Source organism: Monodon monoceros, unplaced genomic scaffold (genome assembly GCF_005190385.1).
Source record: "Monodon monoceros isolate NGI ecotype Baffin Bay Population unplaced genomic scaffold, NGI_Narwhal_1 Super_Scaffold_18, whole genome shotgun sequence".
NCBI classification, from domain to species: domain Eukaryota; kingdom Metazoa; phylum Chordata; class Mammalia; order Artiodactyla; family Monodontidae; genus Monodon; species Monodon monoceros.
The window spans coordinates 172,457,179-172,475,832 of NW_021703774.1; the positions used below are offsets into that span (position 1 = coordinate 172,457,179).

An 18,654-nucleotide genomic window follows, 5' to 3' on the forward strand; every position below is an offset into this window, starting at 1 on the left:
GATGCTTTTCCTCAACTGTGGCAATAAGTGAAGTGAGGACAAAAGGGTCTGAATCACAATTTAGGCAAAAAGCCTAGAGCCCAGTCGGGCTGTTAATGAGGGGCTTTCTCTCTCAAGGTAGTGTATTTCAGGACCCAAGTGCTCAGGGTAAGAGACAGGTACTCCTTGTCACTGGGGATCATCAACGCATCCTGCCAGACCAAAACAGCAGAGGACACTTTACTGGCCCAGTTACTTGGCCCAGTTACTATGGCTCTTTCAGGACAGGAGGCCAACCTGCGCGGTTCCTTCACCAAGTCTTAGGGCCTCGTAGCCCACTAAAAGTGACCTGACAACACCCTCTAGTGGAAATTATAAATAAAACAAGGGCCATGCGTCCAATTTACCTTGTTCTGACACCAGAGTGGTTTCAAGAGTCCCCAAAAAACGGAATAAAATAACAAAAACAAAACATTCTCTTTAAGAATGTAATAATAAAAAAAGGTGGGCGTTCACAAGCCATCCTTAAGCCCCTCACTGCCAAATCACCTTCCCTCCTCAGACACTCTGCCTTCAACACATTCTAAGAAAGGGGGACACGTTGTGGCGTGCGGCTACTGGTCCCCTTAGAGTTTGGGCAGACTGCCTGCCGGTGCCAGAATGATGCTGGAAACGTAGAAGAGGCCCAGCAGAAGGTTGAGTTTGGCAGTCCTCTGGGGCAGTTTGTTGAAAGTCTGGCTTCGGAACTGTCTCTCAAGGGAAAAGGCCATGGGAATGGTGAGCAGGGGCAGTGCCAGGCTGATGCTGCAGTGCACAGCCAGGATGCTGAAGATCAGGTAGGGCAGGAAGAGCAGCGTGTTGTAGAGCATGTAGGAGAGAGTGGGGCCAATGAGGATGGCGAGCGTGACGATGCCAGCCTCCCGGTCAGACTCCATGTCCCTGGTATTGTTGGAATGGAGGATGGCCTCGGTGCTAAGGGCGAGGGGGATGGCGTAGACCAGCGGGAAGACCGCCAGGGACCCCACCTGGACGGCGTAGGCGAACATCACAGCCAGCGGGCCAAAAGTGATGAGGATGATGAGGTCTCCCAGAGCCAGGTACTTGAATCCAATTCCTAGGCCAGAAAACACAGAGAGCTGCTGTGAGATCAGGGGCTGGAAACCGCGGCAGTCAAAAGGCAGGCTGCTGTGGCTGCACAGGGCATATTCTTAGGCTGTGAAGCGGGGCAGTGGTTGCATTCCCCTCCCCTCCAGGGCAAAATCTGACTTTTTTCTCCAGTGGCACAGAGGGACAGAGAAGACTAATCGTTTAGCACCCAGTTCAGTCTCAGAGTCATCCCCGAGTTTTCCTTCCTGCTGTCCCCCAACAAAGGCCTGCCACAAAGAGCGGGGGCCTCCCAAACTAGTGGCTACCAGTGGGGAAGAGGGTAGAGGGGCAAAACAGGGGTGGGAAGTGGGAGGTACAAACTACTGGGTGTAAGATGGGCTCAAGGATGTGTTGTACAACACGGGGAATACAGCCAGTATTTTGTAATAAACGTAAGTGGAAGGTAACCTTTAAAAACTGTATAAAAAATTGAAAAATGTTGAAAAAAAGAAAAAAGAGCAGGGGGTTCCAAGTCACAGACAGTTCAACGGGAGAGCCCGTGAAGGATCTCACAGGTCTTAGGGTCCAGGGCTTGCGTTTCTTTCATCCTCCACCAACCCCTGCAAGACACTGCTTCTGTCAGGAATGCCCTGAGATCAGCCCCTCACGGAATACCCACCCCAGCCTCTTACTTTTCAGCCACAACCTCTGGAAGCATCTTCTGGTTCTGAAAATCTCCAGTTAATCTCAGCGAAAGTTCAGGGTTCCCAAACTCCACACAGAGCAACTTTCACCCACATAATGAGTAAAACAGCTAAGACAGGGAACTTATAACACTGCTTCCCCTCTCTGGTTCCCATGAAGTTAAAACACTAAATAATCCCTAACTTTTCCTCCCATACTGCTAATCTACTTCAAATCCTGTCTAATCCCCATCTTTCAAACTGGCCCCCACACATACTTCTTTCAGTTCCTCAGGGCCTTCAGACACTCCCCCAACCCCGACCCCTTGCCTGGCTAACTTCTACTCATCCTTCAAGACTTTAAAGACCATTCCTCAAGGCAGCCTTCCTCAGCCCTAGACCACATTTGGTTCCCTTGCAATATGCTCCACAGCACCCTGACTTCCACTTTCATAAACTCCATCACACTTCTAGTTTTTGTTTTGTTTTTTTTTTTGACCGCACTGTGTGGCATGCGGGATCTTAGTTCCCCGACCAGGGATGGAACCCGTGCCCCCTGCAGTGGAAGCTCAGAGTCCTAACCGCTGGACCACCAGGGAATTCCCACACTTCTAATTCTTAATCTCTGTCTCTCCCACTAACCTGTAGGTTTCAGTGAGGGCAGGGCCTTGTGTCTGGCCAGTTAACAGCTGGCTCCCCAGTGCTTGACACAAAGGATGAGCTGAACACAGAGCTACAGTAACAAGCACCTGGAATTTGGAACCAAGGTCATGAAAAATGTCCCACTTGGATTGAAACAGGCAATGCAGCATGGAAAGGGTGAGAGACACCCACTCAAAGAGGTGATCCACACATATACTGCTACAGAAGCTTGGGAAACCTCTGATCTAATCAAGCTACCAAGGCATGGCCTCAGGATCAGAAAATTAAAAAAAAAAAACTATTGGGTCATCAATTGCATTTTAAACAGCCTAAAACGATAAGGGACAATGATCTGTACAAGATCTAAAAGCATGGTAGCCAAAGAACAAGATGCAGCCCAAATTTACCTCCACACCTAGTGGTTGGGATTCTTTAGTGCTAAAGGACCACCCTTGATTCTTTGGAAGGAAGCAGCTCCAGGAAAGGGTATAACAGGCATGGCCCCTGATACCCCCAACACACAGCAAACTAATTCTGTACTCCCCAGGCAGTGTTTTGATAAATAACTTGGTTGTCTGAGGACATGCCCTCCAGGAGGAAGGTCTCTCAAGCAGCACCTCGGCTCCAATTCTACATTAGGAAATCGATGTCTTGTGCGGTATCTCACACGTTTAGGCAACTACCCCTGCCCAAGGAAGATGCCAGGCAGGAATGCTCCCAGCACCAGTCTAGCAAATTTCTCCACCAGCTGTCTGCTCTTCTTCTGCATTTTTTTGCAGCTCTCCAAACAGACTTCGGGGCTCTTGACCTCTGGCAAGAGTACCCAAGAACACCACCTTAGATCGCCTGGCAAAAAACAACATGAGCAAAGCTTCTTGAGGTTATCTGACACCAGAAAATGACAAAGCCCTTGAGCAGAAAGCCCTGTTTCCTGAGCGTCCGACCCAAGGCTCATGTGCTCCACCTGATTCAGAGATGTGGCCCACCTGGGAGTTTCCTTTTAGGCACTCCCCTCCTCCCAACACCATTTTCCACATGAGCCAGCACAGTGAAACACTGGGCCAGTTCTCCACACAGCAGCCAGAATGAATTTCTTAACACATAAATCAAAATGTTGGCATCAAAAGGATGTGGAGTAAATGGAACTCTCATGCCTCGCTGGTGGGGAGGTAAAAGCAGTAGAACCACTTCAAAAAACACTTTGGCAGCTTCTCATAAAGTTAAACATCATCTACCCTATGACCCAGTAATTCGATTCCTAGGCATTTACCCAAGAAAAATGAAAACAAATATCCACAGAAGACTTGAATATGAATGTTCAGTCGTAATAGCCAAAATATGGAAATAATCCAAAAGTCGCTGAACAGGATAATGGATAAACAAATTGTGGTATGTCCATACAATGGCTACCTCTCAGTGATACAGAGGAACTACTGATACACATGACAACACAACGAAACTCAAAAACAGGCACAAGAATTCACACTGAATGATTCCATTTACATGATGTTCTAGACCACGCAACAGTGGTGGCCTCTAGATGGGGTGGGAAGAGTGGGGTTGACAGGGAAAAAGCACAAGGAAGTTTTTGGGGGTGACAGAAATGTTCTGTATTATGGTAGGGGTATGGGTTATACAGCTGTATGTAATTGTCAAAATTCATGAAACTATAATGCTTAAGATCCATGCATTTCACCATACGTCAACTATATATCGATAAAAGGCAACGTTAAAAAAAAACATAAATCAGATTATGTCATTAACCTGCTCAATACATTTCAATGTCTCCCCATTTGTTCATTCAATAAATATTAAGTGCTGACTACTTGCCAGGCACTGTTCTGGGCATGATGGAGAGAACAAAGAGACTAAAATCCCTACGCCCAAGGAGTTTACAGTCTAAGGGGGAAGATAATTAACAAAGTAAGTACTTTATGTGGTTAGAAAGTAATATGTGCTATGAAAAAAAGGCAGAGGAGAGCAATAGGGAAGGCACTGTAGGGGAGACACAGGGTGTGTGTGTGATTTTATTTTATTTTTTTCAGCTGCTGCAGAAAAAAATTGTTATTGTTTTGTAATTTTAAATAGGGTAGAAGCTGACATTAGAGCAAATGGGTGGCAGTTAGAAAGCAAATCATACACACAGATGGGGGAAGAGCGTTCTAAACAGAGGAAACAGCATCTCAAAGGACCTGAGGCAGGAGCATGCCTGGCGTGTTCCAGAAACAGCTAGCAGGGCAGTGTGGCTGGAGCATGGTGAAGAGGAGAGCAGGTCAGAGAGTTGTGGGGAATTGCGGGTGGAGCAGATAATGTCAGGCCCTGAGGGTCATTGTAAAGACCCCGACCTTTACTCTAATGAGGTGGGAGCCACTGGAGAGTTTTGAGCAGGCGACTGACACAGCTGCAGGATTACTCTGGCTGCTGATCTGGGAGCACTGGGAAAGGGACAAGGGTGCATGCACAGAGACAGGTAAAGAATCAGCTGCAATAACTGAGGGAGATGACAGTGGTAGTGGTGGGAAGTGACGAGAAGTGGTCCAGTCCCAAATGCATGTTAGAAGTGGAATCGCTACAATCCTGCAGCCTGTGGAACAAAAACCACATTCACAGAAAGATAGACAAGATGAAAAGGCAGAGGGCTATGTACCAGATGAAGGAACAAGATAAAACCCCAGAAAAACAACTAAACGAAATGGAGATAGGCAACCTTCCAGAAAAAGAACTCAGAATAATGATAGTGAAGATGATCCAGGACCTCGGAAAAAGAATGGAGGCAAAGATCGAGAAGGTGCAAGAAATATTTAACAAAGACCTAGAAGAATTAAAGAACAAACAAACAGAGATGAACAATACAATAACTGAAATAAAAAATACACTAGAAGGAATCAATAGCAGAATAACTGAGGCAGAAGAACGGATAAGTGACCTGGAAGACAGAATGGTGGAACTCACTGCTGCAGAACAGAATACAGAAAAAAGAATGAAAAGAAATGAAGACAGCCTAAGAGACCTCTGGGACAACATTAAACACACCAACATTCACATTATAGGGGTTCCAGAAGGAGAAGAGAGACAGAAAGGACCTGAGAAAATATTTGAAGAGATTATAGAGGAAAACTTCCCTAACATGGGAAAGGAAATAGCCACCCAAGTCCAGGAAGCACAGAGTCCTATACAGGAGAAACCCAAGGAGAAACACGCTGAGACACACAGTAATCAAATTGGCAAAAATTAAAAACAAAGAAAAATTATTGAAAGCAGCAAGGGAAAAATGACAAATAACATACAAGGGAACTCCCATAAGGTTAACAGCTGATTTCTCAGCAGAAACTCTACAAGCTAGAAGGGAGTGGCATGACATATTTACAGTGATGAAAGGGAAGAACCTACAACCAAGATTACTCTACCCAGCAAGGATCTCATTCAGATTCGATGGAGAAATCAAAAGCTTTACAGACAAGCAAAAGCTAAAAGAATTCAGCACCACCAAACCAGCTCTACAACAAATGCTACAGGAACTTCTCTAAGTGGGAAACACAAGAGAAGAAAAGGTCCTACAAAAACAAACCCAAAACAATTAAGAAAATGGTAATAGGAACATACATATCGATAATTACCTTAAACGTGAATGGATTAAATGCTCCAACCAAAATACACAGGCTCGCTGAATGGATACAAAAACAAGACCCATATATATGCTGTCAACAGGAGAACCACTTCAGACCTAGGGACACATACAGACTGAGGGATTGAAAAAGATATTCCACGCAAATGGAAATCAAAAGAAAGCTGGAGTAGCAATACTCATATCAGATAAAATAGACTTTAAAATAAAGAATGTTACAAGAGACAAGGAAGGACACTACATAATGATCAAGGGACCAATCCAAGAAGAAGATATAACAATTATAAATATATATGCACCCAACATAGGAGCACCTCAATACATAAGGCAACTGCTAACAGCTATAAAAGAGGAAATCGACAGTAACACAATAATAGTGGGGGACTTTAACACCTCACTTACACCAATGGACAGATCATCCAAACAGAAAATTAATAAGGAAACACAAGCTTTCAATGACACAATAGACCAGATAGATTTAATTGATATTTATAGGACATTCCATCCCAAAACAGCAGATTACACTTTCTTCTCAAGTGCACACAGAACATTCTCCAGGATAGATCACATCTTGGGTCACAGATCAAGCCTCAGTACATTTAAGAAAAGTGAAATCATATCAAGCATCTTTTCTGACCACAACGCTATGAGATTAGAAATCAATTACAGGGAAAAAAACGTAAAAAACACAAACACCTGGAGGCTAAACAATACGTTACTAAATAACCAAGAGATCACTGAAGAATTCAAAGAGGAAATCAAAAAATACCTAGACACAAATGGCAATGAAAACACGACGATCCAAAACCTATGGGAAGCAGCAAAAGCAGTTCTAAGAGGGAAGTTTAGAGCAATACAATCCTACCTCAAGAAACAACAAACATCTCAAATAAACAATCTAATCTCACACCTAAAGGAACTAGAGAAAGAAGAACAAACAAAACCCAAAGTTAGTAGAAGGAAAGAAATCATAAAGAGCAGAAATAAATGAAATAGAAACAAAGAAAACAATTGCAAAGATCAATAAAACTAAGAGCTCGTTCTTTGAGAAGATAAACAAAATGGATAAACCATTAGCGAGACTCATCAAGAAAAAGAGGGAGAGGACTCAAATCAATAAAACTAGAAATGAAAAAGGAGAAGTTACAACAGACACCACAGAAATACAAAGCATCCTAAGAAACTACCACTCTCTTAGTAGAGAGAGAGACTAAGCAACTCTATGCCAATAAAACGGACAACCTGGAAGAAATGGAGAAATTCTTAGAAAGGTATAACCTTCCAAGACTGAACCAGGAAGAAATAGAAAATATGAACAGACCAATCACAAGTAATGAAATTGAAACTGTGATTAAAAATCTTCCAACAAACAAAAGTCCAGGACCAGATGGCTTCACAGGTGAATTCTATCAAACATTTAGAGAAGAGCTAACACCCATCCTTCTCAAACTCTTCTAAAAAGTTGCAGAGGAAGGAACACTCCCAAACTCATTCTATGAGGCCACCATCACCCTGATACCAAAACCAGACAAAGATACTACAAAAAAAGAAAATTACAGACCAATATCACTCATGAATATAGATGCAAAAATCCTCATAATACTAGCAAACAGAATCCAACAACACATTAAAAGGATCATATGCCATGATGAAGTGGGATTTATCCCAGGGATGCAAGGATTCTTCAATATATGCAAATCAATCAATGTGAGACACCATATTAACAAACTGAAGAAGAAAAACCATATGATCATCTCAATACATGCAGAAAAAGCTTTTGACAAAATTCAACACCCATTTATGATAAAAACTCTCCAGAAAGTGGGCAAAGAGGGGACCTACCTCAACATAATAAAGGCCATATACGACAAACGCACAGCAAACATTATTGTCAATGGTGAAAAACTGAAAGCATTTCCTCTAAGATCAGAAACAAGACAAGGATGTCCACTCTCACCACTATTATTCAACAGTGTTGGAAGTCCTAGCCATAGCAATCAGAGAAGAAAAAGAAATAAAAAGAATACAAATTGGAAAAGAAGAAGTAAAACTGTCACTCTTTGCAGATGACATGATACTACACATAGAGAACCCTAAAGATGCCACCAGAAAACTACTAGAGCTAATGAATGAATTTGGTAAAGTTGCAGGACACAAAATTAATGCACAGAAATCTCTTGCGTTCCTATACACTAATGATGAAAAATCTGAAAGAGAAATTAAGGAAACACTCCCATTTACCACTGCAACAAAAAGAATAAAATACCTAGGAATAAACCTACCTAGGGAGAGAAAAGACCTGTATGCAAAAAACTATAAGACACTGATGAAAGAAATTAAAGATGATACCAACAGAGGGAGAGATATACCATGTTCTTGGATTGGAAGAATCAATATTGTGAAAATGACTATACTACTCAAAGCAATCTACAGATTCAATGCAATCCCTATCAAATTACCAATGGCATTTTTTACAGAACTGGAACAAAAAAATCTCAAAATTTGTATGGAGACACAAAAGACCCCGAATAACCAAAGCGGTCTTGAGGGGAAAAAACGGAGCTGGAGGAATCAGACTCCCTGACTTCAGACTATACTACAAAGCTACAGTAATCAAGACAATATGGTACTGGCACAAAAACAGAAACACAGATCAATGGAACAGGATAGAAAGCCCAGAGATAAACCCACACACCTGTGGTTAACTAATTTATGACAAAGGAGGCAAGGATATACAATGGAGAAAACACAGTCTCTTCAATAATTGGTGCTGGGAAAACTGGACAGCTACATGTAAAAGAATGAAATTGGAACACTCCCTAACACCATACACGAAAATAAACTCAAAATGGATTAGAGACCTAAATGTAAGACCGGACACTATAAAACTCTTAGAGGGAAACATAGGAAGAACACTCTTTGACATAAATCACAGCAAGATCTTTTTTGATCCACCTCCTAGAGCAATGGAAATAAAAACAAAAATAAACAAATGGGACCTAATGAAACTTAAAAAACATTTGCACAGCAAAGGAAACTACAAACAAGACGAAAAGACAACCCTCAGAATGGGAGAAAATTTTTGCAAACGAGTCAACAGACAAAGGATTAATCTCCAAAATATATAAACAGCTCATGCAACTCAATATTAAAAAATCAAACAACCCAATCCAAAAATGGGCAGAAGACCTAAATAGACATCTCTCCATACAGATGGCCAACAAGCACATGAAAAGCTGCTCAACATCACTGATTATTAGAGAAATGCAAATCAAAACTACAATGAGGGATCACCTCACACCAGTTAGAACGGGCATCATCAGAAAATCTACAAACAACAAATGCTGGAGAGGGTGTGGAGAAAAGGGAACACTCTTGCACTGTTGGTGGGAATGTACACTGATACAGCCACTATGGAGAAAAGTATGGAGGTTCCTTAAAAAACTAAAATTAGAATTACCATATGACCCAGCAATCCCACTATTGGGCATATACCCAGAGGAAACCATAATTCAAAAAGACACATGCACCCTAATTGTCATTGTAGCACTATTTACAGTAGCCAGGACATGGAAGCAACCTAAATGCCCATTGACAGACAAATGGATAAAGAAGATGTGGTACATATATACAATGGAATATTACTCAGCGATAAAAAGGAATGAAATTGGATCATTTGTAGAGACATGGATGGATCTAGAGACTGTCATACAGAGTGAAGTAAGTCAGAAAGAGAAGAACAAATATTGTATATTAATGCATATATGTGGAACCTAGGAAAATGGTACAGATGAACCGGTTTGCAGGGCAGAAACTGAGACACAGAAGTAGAGAACAAACGTATGTACACCAAGGGGAGAAAGCGGCTGGGGGGTGGGGGTGGGGGGCATGTGATGAATTGGGAGATTGGGATTGACATGTATACACTAATATGTATTAAATGGATAACTAATAAGAACCTGCTGTATAAAAAAAAAAATTTTTTTTTAATTTAAAAAAAAAAAAAAAAAGAAGTGGAGTCAGTGAGACTTGCTGATGGTCTGGATGCAAGATGTGAGAAAGGAGAGTCAAGGATGATGCCCATGATCTTCAGCCTGAAGAACGAGAAGGATGGACTTGCCATCAAGTGATGTGGGGAAAGCTGAGCGTAGAGCAGGTTTCTGTGTGAGGAGATGAGGAATTTGGCCTCAGACGTGTCAAGCTTGAGATGCCTGTAACCTCTCAGAGAAGTTACTCAGTAAGAAGTTGGATTTGAGTTTGGGGTTTAGTGGAAAGATCTGGTCTGGAGGTAGAAATTTGTCACCAGCTTAACAGATGGCAATAGAAGACACGAGATGGGCTAAAATCCCTAAGGGAGTAAATGGAGCTAAAGAAGAGAGGTCCAAGGACTAGGCTTGGAGGTTGGGAGTGAGGAGGAACCGGCGGAGACTGAGGCCCTGTGAGACAGCGTGATCTAGCCCCTGCCTGCCCCGACAGCTGCATCTCAGTCTTCCTCTTGATCACGCTGGCCTTTCAGCAGATACTAAATGATGCCAAGTCTTACCCTACTCCAGGACATTTGCATTTGCTGTTCCTTCATCCCTGAAGGACCCAAATCAGACCCCAATTCTGCCCATGGCTGGCTCCTTATCTGTCAAGTCTTAGTTTAAGCGTCACCTTCACAGAGAGGACCTATTCCATCCACCACTACCTGATACATTCATTCTATTTCAGCACCCTGCTGATTTCCCTCAGTGAACTTTTTACAATTGGCTGCCAGGATACCATAGTCTCTTGCTTTTCTTCTTTCTCCGCCAGATGCTCCACTGCAGTTCCCTTTGCCTTCCTTCTACTCTCCCCACCTCTTAATGTTGGAGTGCCCCGGGGCTCACCCTCAGGTCTATCAACACTGCCCCGCTCCGGGATCTCCCCCAGTCATACAACTTTATCTATGTGCAAGACTCCCAAATGTCTCTGTCTCCAGCTCAGACCTCTTCTCCGAAATCAGACTCATACCCAACTATCAACTTGACACCCCCTTGGAGATGTAATACATTAAGATGTCCAAAGTCAATTTCTCAACTTTCTCTCCACAGACCTATCTTCAACCTTCTCTCTCTCACTAGACATCAACACCACTATTCCAGTTACTCAGGACAAAACCTTAGAGTTATGTTTAATTTCTCTGTTTCTCTCCTGCCTCACATCCCAGCTATCAGAAAACCCTGTTTACCTTCAAAATAAATTCAGAATCTGACTACGTCCCTCTCCACTACTCCCACCCTGATTCAAGCCACCAGACATCCCTTGCCTGGTTTACTCAACAGCCTCCTTCTGGGTGCTCCTGCTGCTACCCTTACCCCTCTTTATCCATTCTCAGTACCTTAGCCAGAGTGATTCTTTTAAAACATTAAGGCTTACAGCATTTTTGTGCCACCCTGCCCCCCCCACAACGAACTTCTCTTACTTTTCCTCCTTTTACTCTCTCCCTCATTCACACCCTGGACTCCATGCTATTCCTCCAACTCTTCAGGGACACTCCTGCCTTTGGCAACTGCTGTTCCAAGATACTCTTCCTCCAGATATCTGCTCAGGCAACTCCCTCACCTGTCACCTCTTACAATCTTTGTTCACATGTTACCTTCTTTACGAGGCCTACCCTGATCAAACTAGTTAAAGCAGACAGCTGTGTCCTCCCTCCTTGCTCTCCTTCTTTTTCCTATAGCATTTATCTTCTTTTCAGGTACTGTAACCAAGGTACAAATTCATCCTGGCTTACCAGGAACTCTCCTGGTTTCCAAAGCCCCACATCTTAGGAACACTCAGTGCTGAGCAAACCAGGATGTTGGTCATCCTACCGATAATTTACTATTTTTATTTTCTGTCTCTCCTCATGATATATAAAATCACTTCCACAAGGGCAGGGACTTGACTGCTGTGTTCACATAGAACAGAGCCTGGCACATAACAGGTGCTCAATAAATAGGGCTTAACCACCAGCCCATCACTACCTTAATCAGCCTGCTGCAAGGGATCACCTAGCAAACTAGCTGAAAATAATCAGGTGTATAATTTGAGCTTTTCAAATTTAATTACACTAAAATTTGAAACTGTGGCATTATAAGGTATGACCAACCAGTGGAAACTAGACACAAAAAATTTCCATATATAAGTTATTCCTAACATCCATAAGCCAAGCCAGGAATGCTACCCCCCAAATCCACACGACCCAAACATTATAGATTTCACATAAAGTGGCCTAATTCAGAAAATAACCTTTGAGGACTTCCCTGGTGGTCTAGTGGTTAAGACTCCAGCTTCCACTCCCAGGGGGCGCCGGTTGGATCCCGAGTGGGGGGAGTTCCGCAGGCCACACGGTGCGGCCAAAGAAAAAAGAAAATAACCTTTGACACCTCTCCACTAACCCTATAATTCCTATGCAAACCGCAGTTTCCAATACCTGCAACTAAGACCTGCAGCACAGCAAACAGGCCAATTCTTACCTCCTGTGTAGAGAAAGGAGCCAGACAGGCCTCCGAAGTAGATGAGAGCTAAGTGCTCCAGTTTCAGAGGGGACAGGTAGTAGAGGCAAGCAGCACAGACACAGCCCAAGGTGTAGAGGAAGACTCCAAACCGGACGACATCCTGGGGCTCCAAGATTCGGTCCACCAGGGTCCTGTCATCACTCTTTTTGTGGTCAATGCCCTTGGAAAAGTCGTAGTAAGTGTTGACCAAATTTCCAGCCCCGTGCACAGCAAGGACAGCTACGGCACAACCCACCAGTAGCCTGGGATCCAGGACGCCCTGGGATCTGTAGGCCAGGGCACTGCCCAGGGCTACCGGGGTGAGTGAGGCACTGAAGCTCCAGGGCCGCAGGGCCAGAACATAGGAGGCACACTTCTGCCTCCACGAGCGCTGCGGCGGTCTGTCCTGCTCCGGACAGCCGTTCCCCAACAGGTCCCTGTCCCCGACCTTGGCCGTCTCTCCTGCCTGGATGTTAACCTTCTCCCCCGGGACCTGCGAGGCCGCCATGGAGAATGCACTTGGGTGAAGTCAATGTTAAACAGTGAGCCACCCACACACAGCGTCCGCCCTGAGGAGAGTACAGGCGGGGCGGCGGACCTGACCTTCTTCGGTTCCACCCGGGGGCAGGGACAGGGAGGCGGCGGGGCCCGGGGACTGCAGCGAGCGGGCCTGGCACCCCACGAGGCTCGGCGGCACCTCCCCGACCTCCTGTCACCTGGGCGAGGACCGCTTCCAGACGCCCGCCTCGCCCTACAGCCCGAGACTGAACCGCTGCCGCCTCTACGCAGCCGCGGGAGCGACCATCTTGGGCACCCGCCACTGTAGGCCCGCCGGGAAACAGGGACGGGCTGCGCGGGCCCGGGCCGGGGCGGGGTTGAGGGCGGGACCAGGCTGAGGGCGGGGCCGGGGCTTGGGGCGGGGGCGGGGCCGGGACAGTGCAGCGACCCAGCGGTCCAGCCCTTCCTCTCCCCGACGGTCCGCGAGCGGCAGTTGCTCCCGGACTTGCTGGAAACAGCCTCACTTAGTATCTCAAGAAGGGCCACGAATGCGTGTCGCTTTACGACTTACCAAGAGCTTTCTCTCACGGAAATAGGACTCATTCATTTTTTTTCACTCAACACGCATTTATTGAAAGCCTACTGGGTGCAACATTTACTGAACACCTACTATTGCACGCAGCAGTGAATAAAACGGATAAAAATCAGGGAGCACATTGAGGGTGATAAGAAAGGTGTAATTAAACTTCCTTTCCAAATGAGAAAACCGAAGCTCTGAAATGGGAAATGACGGTGTCTAGGAAATTATTAGCTTAGCCAAGACATTGAAGCAACCTAAAGGTCCATCAACTGATGAATGGATAAAGATATATATAAAATGGAATATTACTCAGCCATAAAAAGAATGAAATATTGCCATTTGCAGCAACATGAATGGACCTAGAGAGTATCATACGAAGTGAAGTCAGACAGAGAAAGACAAATATTATATGATATCACATATGGGGAATCTTAAAAATAATACAAATGAACTTTTTTATAAAACAGAAACAGACTCACAGAAACAGAAAACAAATTTATGGTTACCAAGGAGAAAGGGGGGGAGGGGTAAATTAGGAGTATGAGATTAAAAGATACACACTACTATATACAAAATAGATAAATAAGGATTTACTGTACAGCACAGGGAACTATATTCAATATCTTGTAATAACCTATAATGGAAAAGAATCTGAAAAAGAATATATACATATGTATCTGAATCACTTTGCTGTACACCTGAAACTAACACAATATTGTAAATCAACTATAGCTCAATTTTAAAAAACTAAACTAAAATTTTAAAAAAGAAATTATTAGCTCTGGTAATAATCACAACAGCAATAATTCCCACTTTTTATTATGCATATTCCATATACTGCCCTGACTGCCTTTTTATCTTTCTTCTAATTTATTTACTTATTCATGCACAGAACTGCCCTCCTCCCCACCCACCAGTTGGCCAGCTTTGTATCTCCATTTCCTGCCTTCTGGGAGCTTATGGTCCATATCTGTAGCTTGTTCTGGCTGGAGAGAGCCAATTGTTAAATTTTTAGGAATTTTGTGAGCAGTCATTAAGCAAAGCCATTATTAAAAATTAAATTAGGGCTTCCCTGGTGGCGCAGTGGTTGAGAGTCCGCCTGCCGATGCAGGGGGCGTGGGTTCGTGCCCCGGTCCGGGAGGATCCCACATGCCGCGGAGCGGCTGGGCCCGTGAGCCATGGCCGCTGAGCCTGCACGTCCGGAGCCTGTGCTCCGCAACGGGAGAGGCCACAACAGTGAGAGGCCCGCGTACTGAAAAAAAAAAAAAAAAAATTAAATTATACAAACGTACAAGTAGATCCATTATATTAAAAGCCAAGGTAACAAATACTCAAAACTCATTACTTCCTAATTATTTCACTACACTTTACCATTTATGCTCTTCAGGTTATTTATGTCTATTTTATCTGCATTGTGGAAATACTACATAATGATGTGCTGCTGCTTATCTCTTCCTACCTGTTCATTCAGTGATATCCGCTGGTGGTTTGAAATCTGCCATGATGGGAGTATTCATACCACACAAATCAGCAAATGCTTCATGATTGTTTTGTACATCATCTGGAATTAAGAAAGTGACAGAGGAAAGTTAATAATGCAGATTAAATTTTTTTTTTTTTTTTTTTGCGTTACGCGGGCCTCTCACTGCTGTGGCCTCTCCCGTTGCGGAGCACAGGCTCTGGACGCGCAGGCTCAGCGGCCATGGCTCACGGGCCCAGCCGCTCCGCGGCATATGGGATCTTCCCGGACCGGGGCACGAACCCGCGTCCCCTGCATCGCCAGGCGGACTCTCAACCACTGCGCCACCAGGGAAGGCCCAGATTAAATTTTAAGTGTGTCAACTCTGTAGCTGTTTCGTTTTGAGTAGCAGCAAAAATTTGAGGAAATATACTTCCAGTATTAGAATATTATCCAATTCAGCAAAGAAGCCATTCATGTCATTGACGAACTAGTGAAGTTCAATATATCTCGATTGTTTCACTTTCCACCTACTCCTTAACGTAAAAGATAATACTGGGACTTCCCTGGTGGTCCAGTGGGTAAGACTCCGCGTTCCCAATGCAGGGGACCCGGGTTTGACCCCTGTTCAGGGAACTAGATCCTTCATGCATGCTGCAACTAAGCGTTCTCATGCCGTAACTAAAGATCTCGCATGCCACAACGAGGATCCCACGAGCCGCAACTAAGACCCAGCACAGCCTAAATAAATATTTTAAAATGTATATATTTTTTGTTTTATTTTATTTATTTATTTTTGGCTGCATTGGGTCTTCATTGCTGTGGGCTCTCTCTAGTTGCGGCAAGCGGGGGCCACTCTTCATTGCGGTGTGCAGGCTTCTCATTCCAGTGGCTTCTCTTGCTCTGGAGCACGGACTCTAGAGCGCAGGCTCAGTAGTTGTGGCACGTGGGCTCAGTAGTTGTGGCGCCCGGGCTTAGTTGCTCCGCAGCATGTGGGATCCTCCTGGACCAGGGCTTGAACCCATGTCCCTTGCATTAGCAGGTGGATTCTTAACCACTGTGCTACCAGGGAAGCCCATATTTTTTTTAAAAAAAAAAAAGATAATATCAACCAACAGTCATGTTGGAACTACACTCATTGGTCAATGCAACCACACAGAGGCTACACAGTATCAAAGAAAGCATACTGTTAGAATCAACTGGCTATATGGAATTTATAATAAAGAGTATCGTGTATTTTATTATTATTTGTAAGTTTTGTGCTACACATTCTTCGTATTAGTGAGCGTTATAATACACATATAACATATATGGACACAGGACTGACTACATGATTTTGGTGCCCAGTGCAAAATAAAAATGCAGGACCTCTTGTTCAAAAATCATTAAGAATTTCAAGACAGAGCATTCTGACCTCACAAGTCACACATGATGAAGGAAGCCCAGTATATACATACATGCCGCCCTTCCGTCCCAGCTGGTTGTTAAACATTTACAACTCCACCACCCAGCACATACTTGCAATGTTGGCCAAACCTGAATATCCAATGCTGCCGAATCAGACAAGAGGAAGAAGCAGGTATATTCAAATCCTGGCTCTACCACTTACCAACTGTATGACCCAATTCCTCTGGACATCAGATTACTCCTATACAAAGTGGGAACAATATGAACTGCCTCATTCATAGAGATGTTCAGGAACAGCAGTGACAGCATTTGCTGACTGTTCATATGTGTCATACAGTGTTTTGGGTATTTTACATGTATTAGCATTTAACCCACACAATACCACCTACCGAAGTAGGTGCATTATAATCCTTCTAGTTTTATAAATAAGGAAATAGGTACATAAGTGCTTTCTCATATAGTCAGTAAATGTTGGAGCTAAGTTTCAGATTCGGTTAGTTTTGACTCCAAGATGCTTTTAGCCACTACTCTGTAAGGTCCGCCAAAACGCCTGATAGCTTGTAAGTGCTCAATAAATATTAGTTATTATTTTAACATAATGGACAAGAAAGCTCTGTGTAAACTGAAAAGAGACCTATAAATGCACTGATTACTATTGCTATAAAACCATCTTTGATTGTTAATTAGAAAACAGGGCCATACCACGTCTTAGGGAGACAAAAACCTCATATATTGCTGGTGGAAGTAAAAATTGATACCTCCCTTACAGAGATGAATTTGACAATATCCATCGAATTACACATGCATTTACCCTCTGACCCTATAATCACATTTTTGGTACTATTTTGTATAGCTGCCAGGGAATAAAATTATATATCTACAAAGGCATTCATTGCAGCATCATTAGTAATAGCATGAATTTGAAAATAACACGTGTCCATCAACAGAGAAATGGAAATATAAATTATGATATATCCATGTGATGGAACACTATGCAGCTATAAGAATAACAAAAGAACAAGGAAGCCTTCTATACAGTAAGAAAGAACTCTAAGATACCGTAGAATTTTTTAAAAAATAAATTTATTTATTTAATCTATTTCTTTTGGCAGCATTGGGTCTTCGTTGCTGCGCGCGGGCTTCCTCTAGTTGCGGCGAGCATGGGCTTCTCATTGCGGTGGCTTCTCTTGCTGCGGAGCACAGGTTCTAGGCACGTGGGCTTCAGTAGTTGCAACACGCGGGCTTCAGTAGCTGTGGCTCGCGGGCTCTAGAGCGCAGGCTCAGTAGCTGTGACGCACGGGCTTAGCTGCTCCGCAGCATGTGGAGTTTTTCCCGGACCAGAGCTTGAATCCATGTCCCCTGCATTGGCAGGCGGATTCTTAACCACTGCGCCACCAGGGAAGCCCAGGTATCCTAGAATTTTAAAAAGTACAGAACAGTGTATATAGCGTAACAAAAAAGGGAAATAAGAATATATATTTATTTTTGTCTTTTATTTACATAGAAATGTAAAAAATGTAAAATCTAGAGATACATAAGAACTAAGAAAATAAGTAGTGAAGGGGCAGGGGTGGAGCAAGACTTATAATGATAAGCATAATTTTTAATTATTTTGAGATTTGAATAGTGAATGTATTACATATTCAAAAATGTTTAACGACTAAATATAGAGATGTTGAAAACAAGTGAAAAATATGAAATTCAGAGGAACAATTATTTCACAGAAGAATCAATGTAAAGATTCTAAATCTAAAGAAGTAGTCATGGGACTTCCCTGGCGGTCCAGTGGTTAAGGCTTCACCCTCCAATGCAGGGGGTGTGGGTTTGATCCCCTCAGGGAGCTAAGATCCCACATGCCTCATGGCCAAAAAAACCAAAACATAAAACAGAAGCAATATTGTAACAAATTCAATAAAGATTTTAAAAATGGTCCACATCAAAAAAAAAAAAAAAAGTAGTCATAACTTCTTTTTCTCTTAAATCTGCCAAAGCGTTTTTTAGCCACAGAACACTACCAAACCTCTTTTATTTGGTAATTTAGTACTTCTGGAAACTCACACCTCTTCAACAAACACTTTTTATTTAATTAAAGTAAAAAAGTAAATGATGGTAATGTGTAAAGAAAAAATATGCCTTCCCCAAATTCCATTACATCTTAGTTGTATATTTTCCCCATGTGAACATAGACACAT

General features: G+C 43.3%; 1 protein-coding gene across 1 annotated transcript; it reads right to left on the reverse strand.

Annotated features, from left to right (window-relative positions):
- Positions 1 to 456: 456 nt before the first annotated feature.
- Positions 457 to 13,299, reverse strand: UBIAD1 (UbiA prenyltransferase domain containing 1). Its single transcript, XM_029227199.1, has 2 exons — positions 12,498 to 13,299; positions 457 to 1,093 (listed from the first exon to the last, which is right to left on the reverse strand). The coding sequence occupies exons 1-2, from the start codon at positions 13,024 to 13,026 to the stop codon at positions 606 to 608; spliced, it is 1,017 nt and encodes a 338-aa protein (XP_029083032.1). The 5' UTR covers positions 13,027 to 13,299; the 3' UTR covers positions 457 to 605.
- Between the last annotated feature and the right edge of the window lie 5,355 nt (positions 13,300 to 18,654).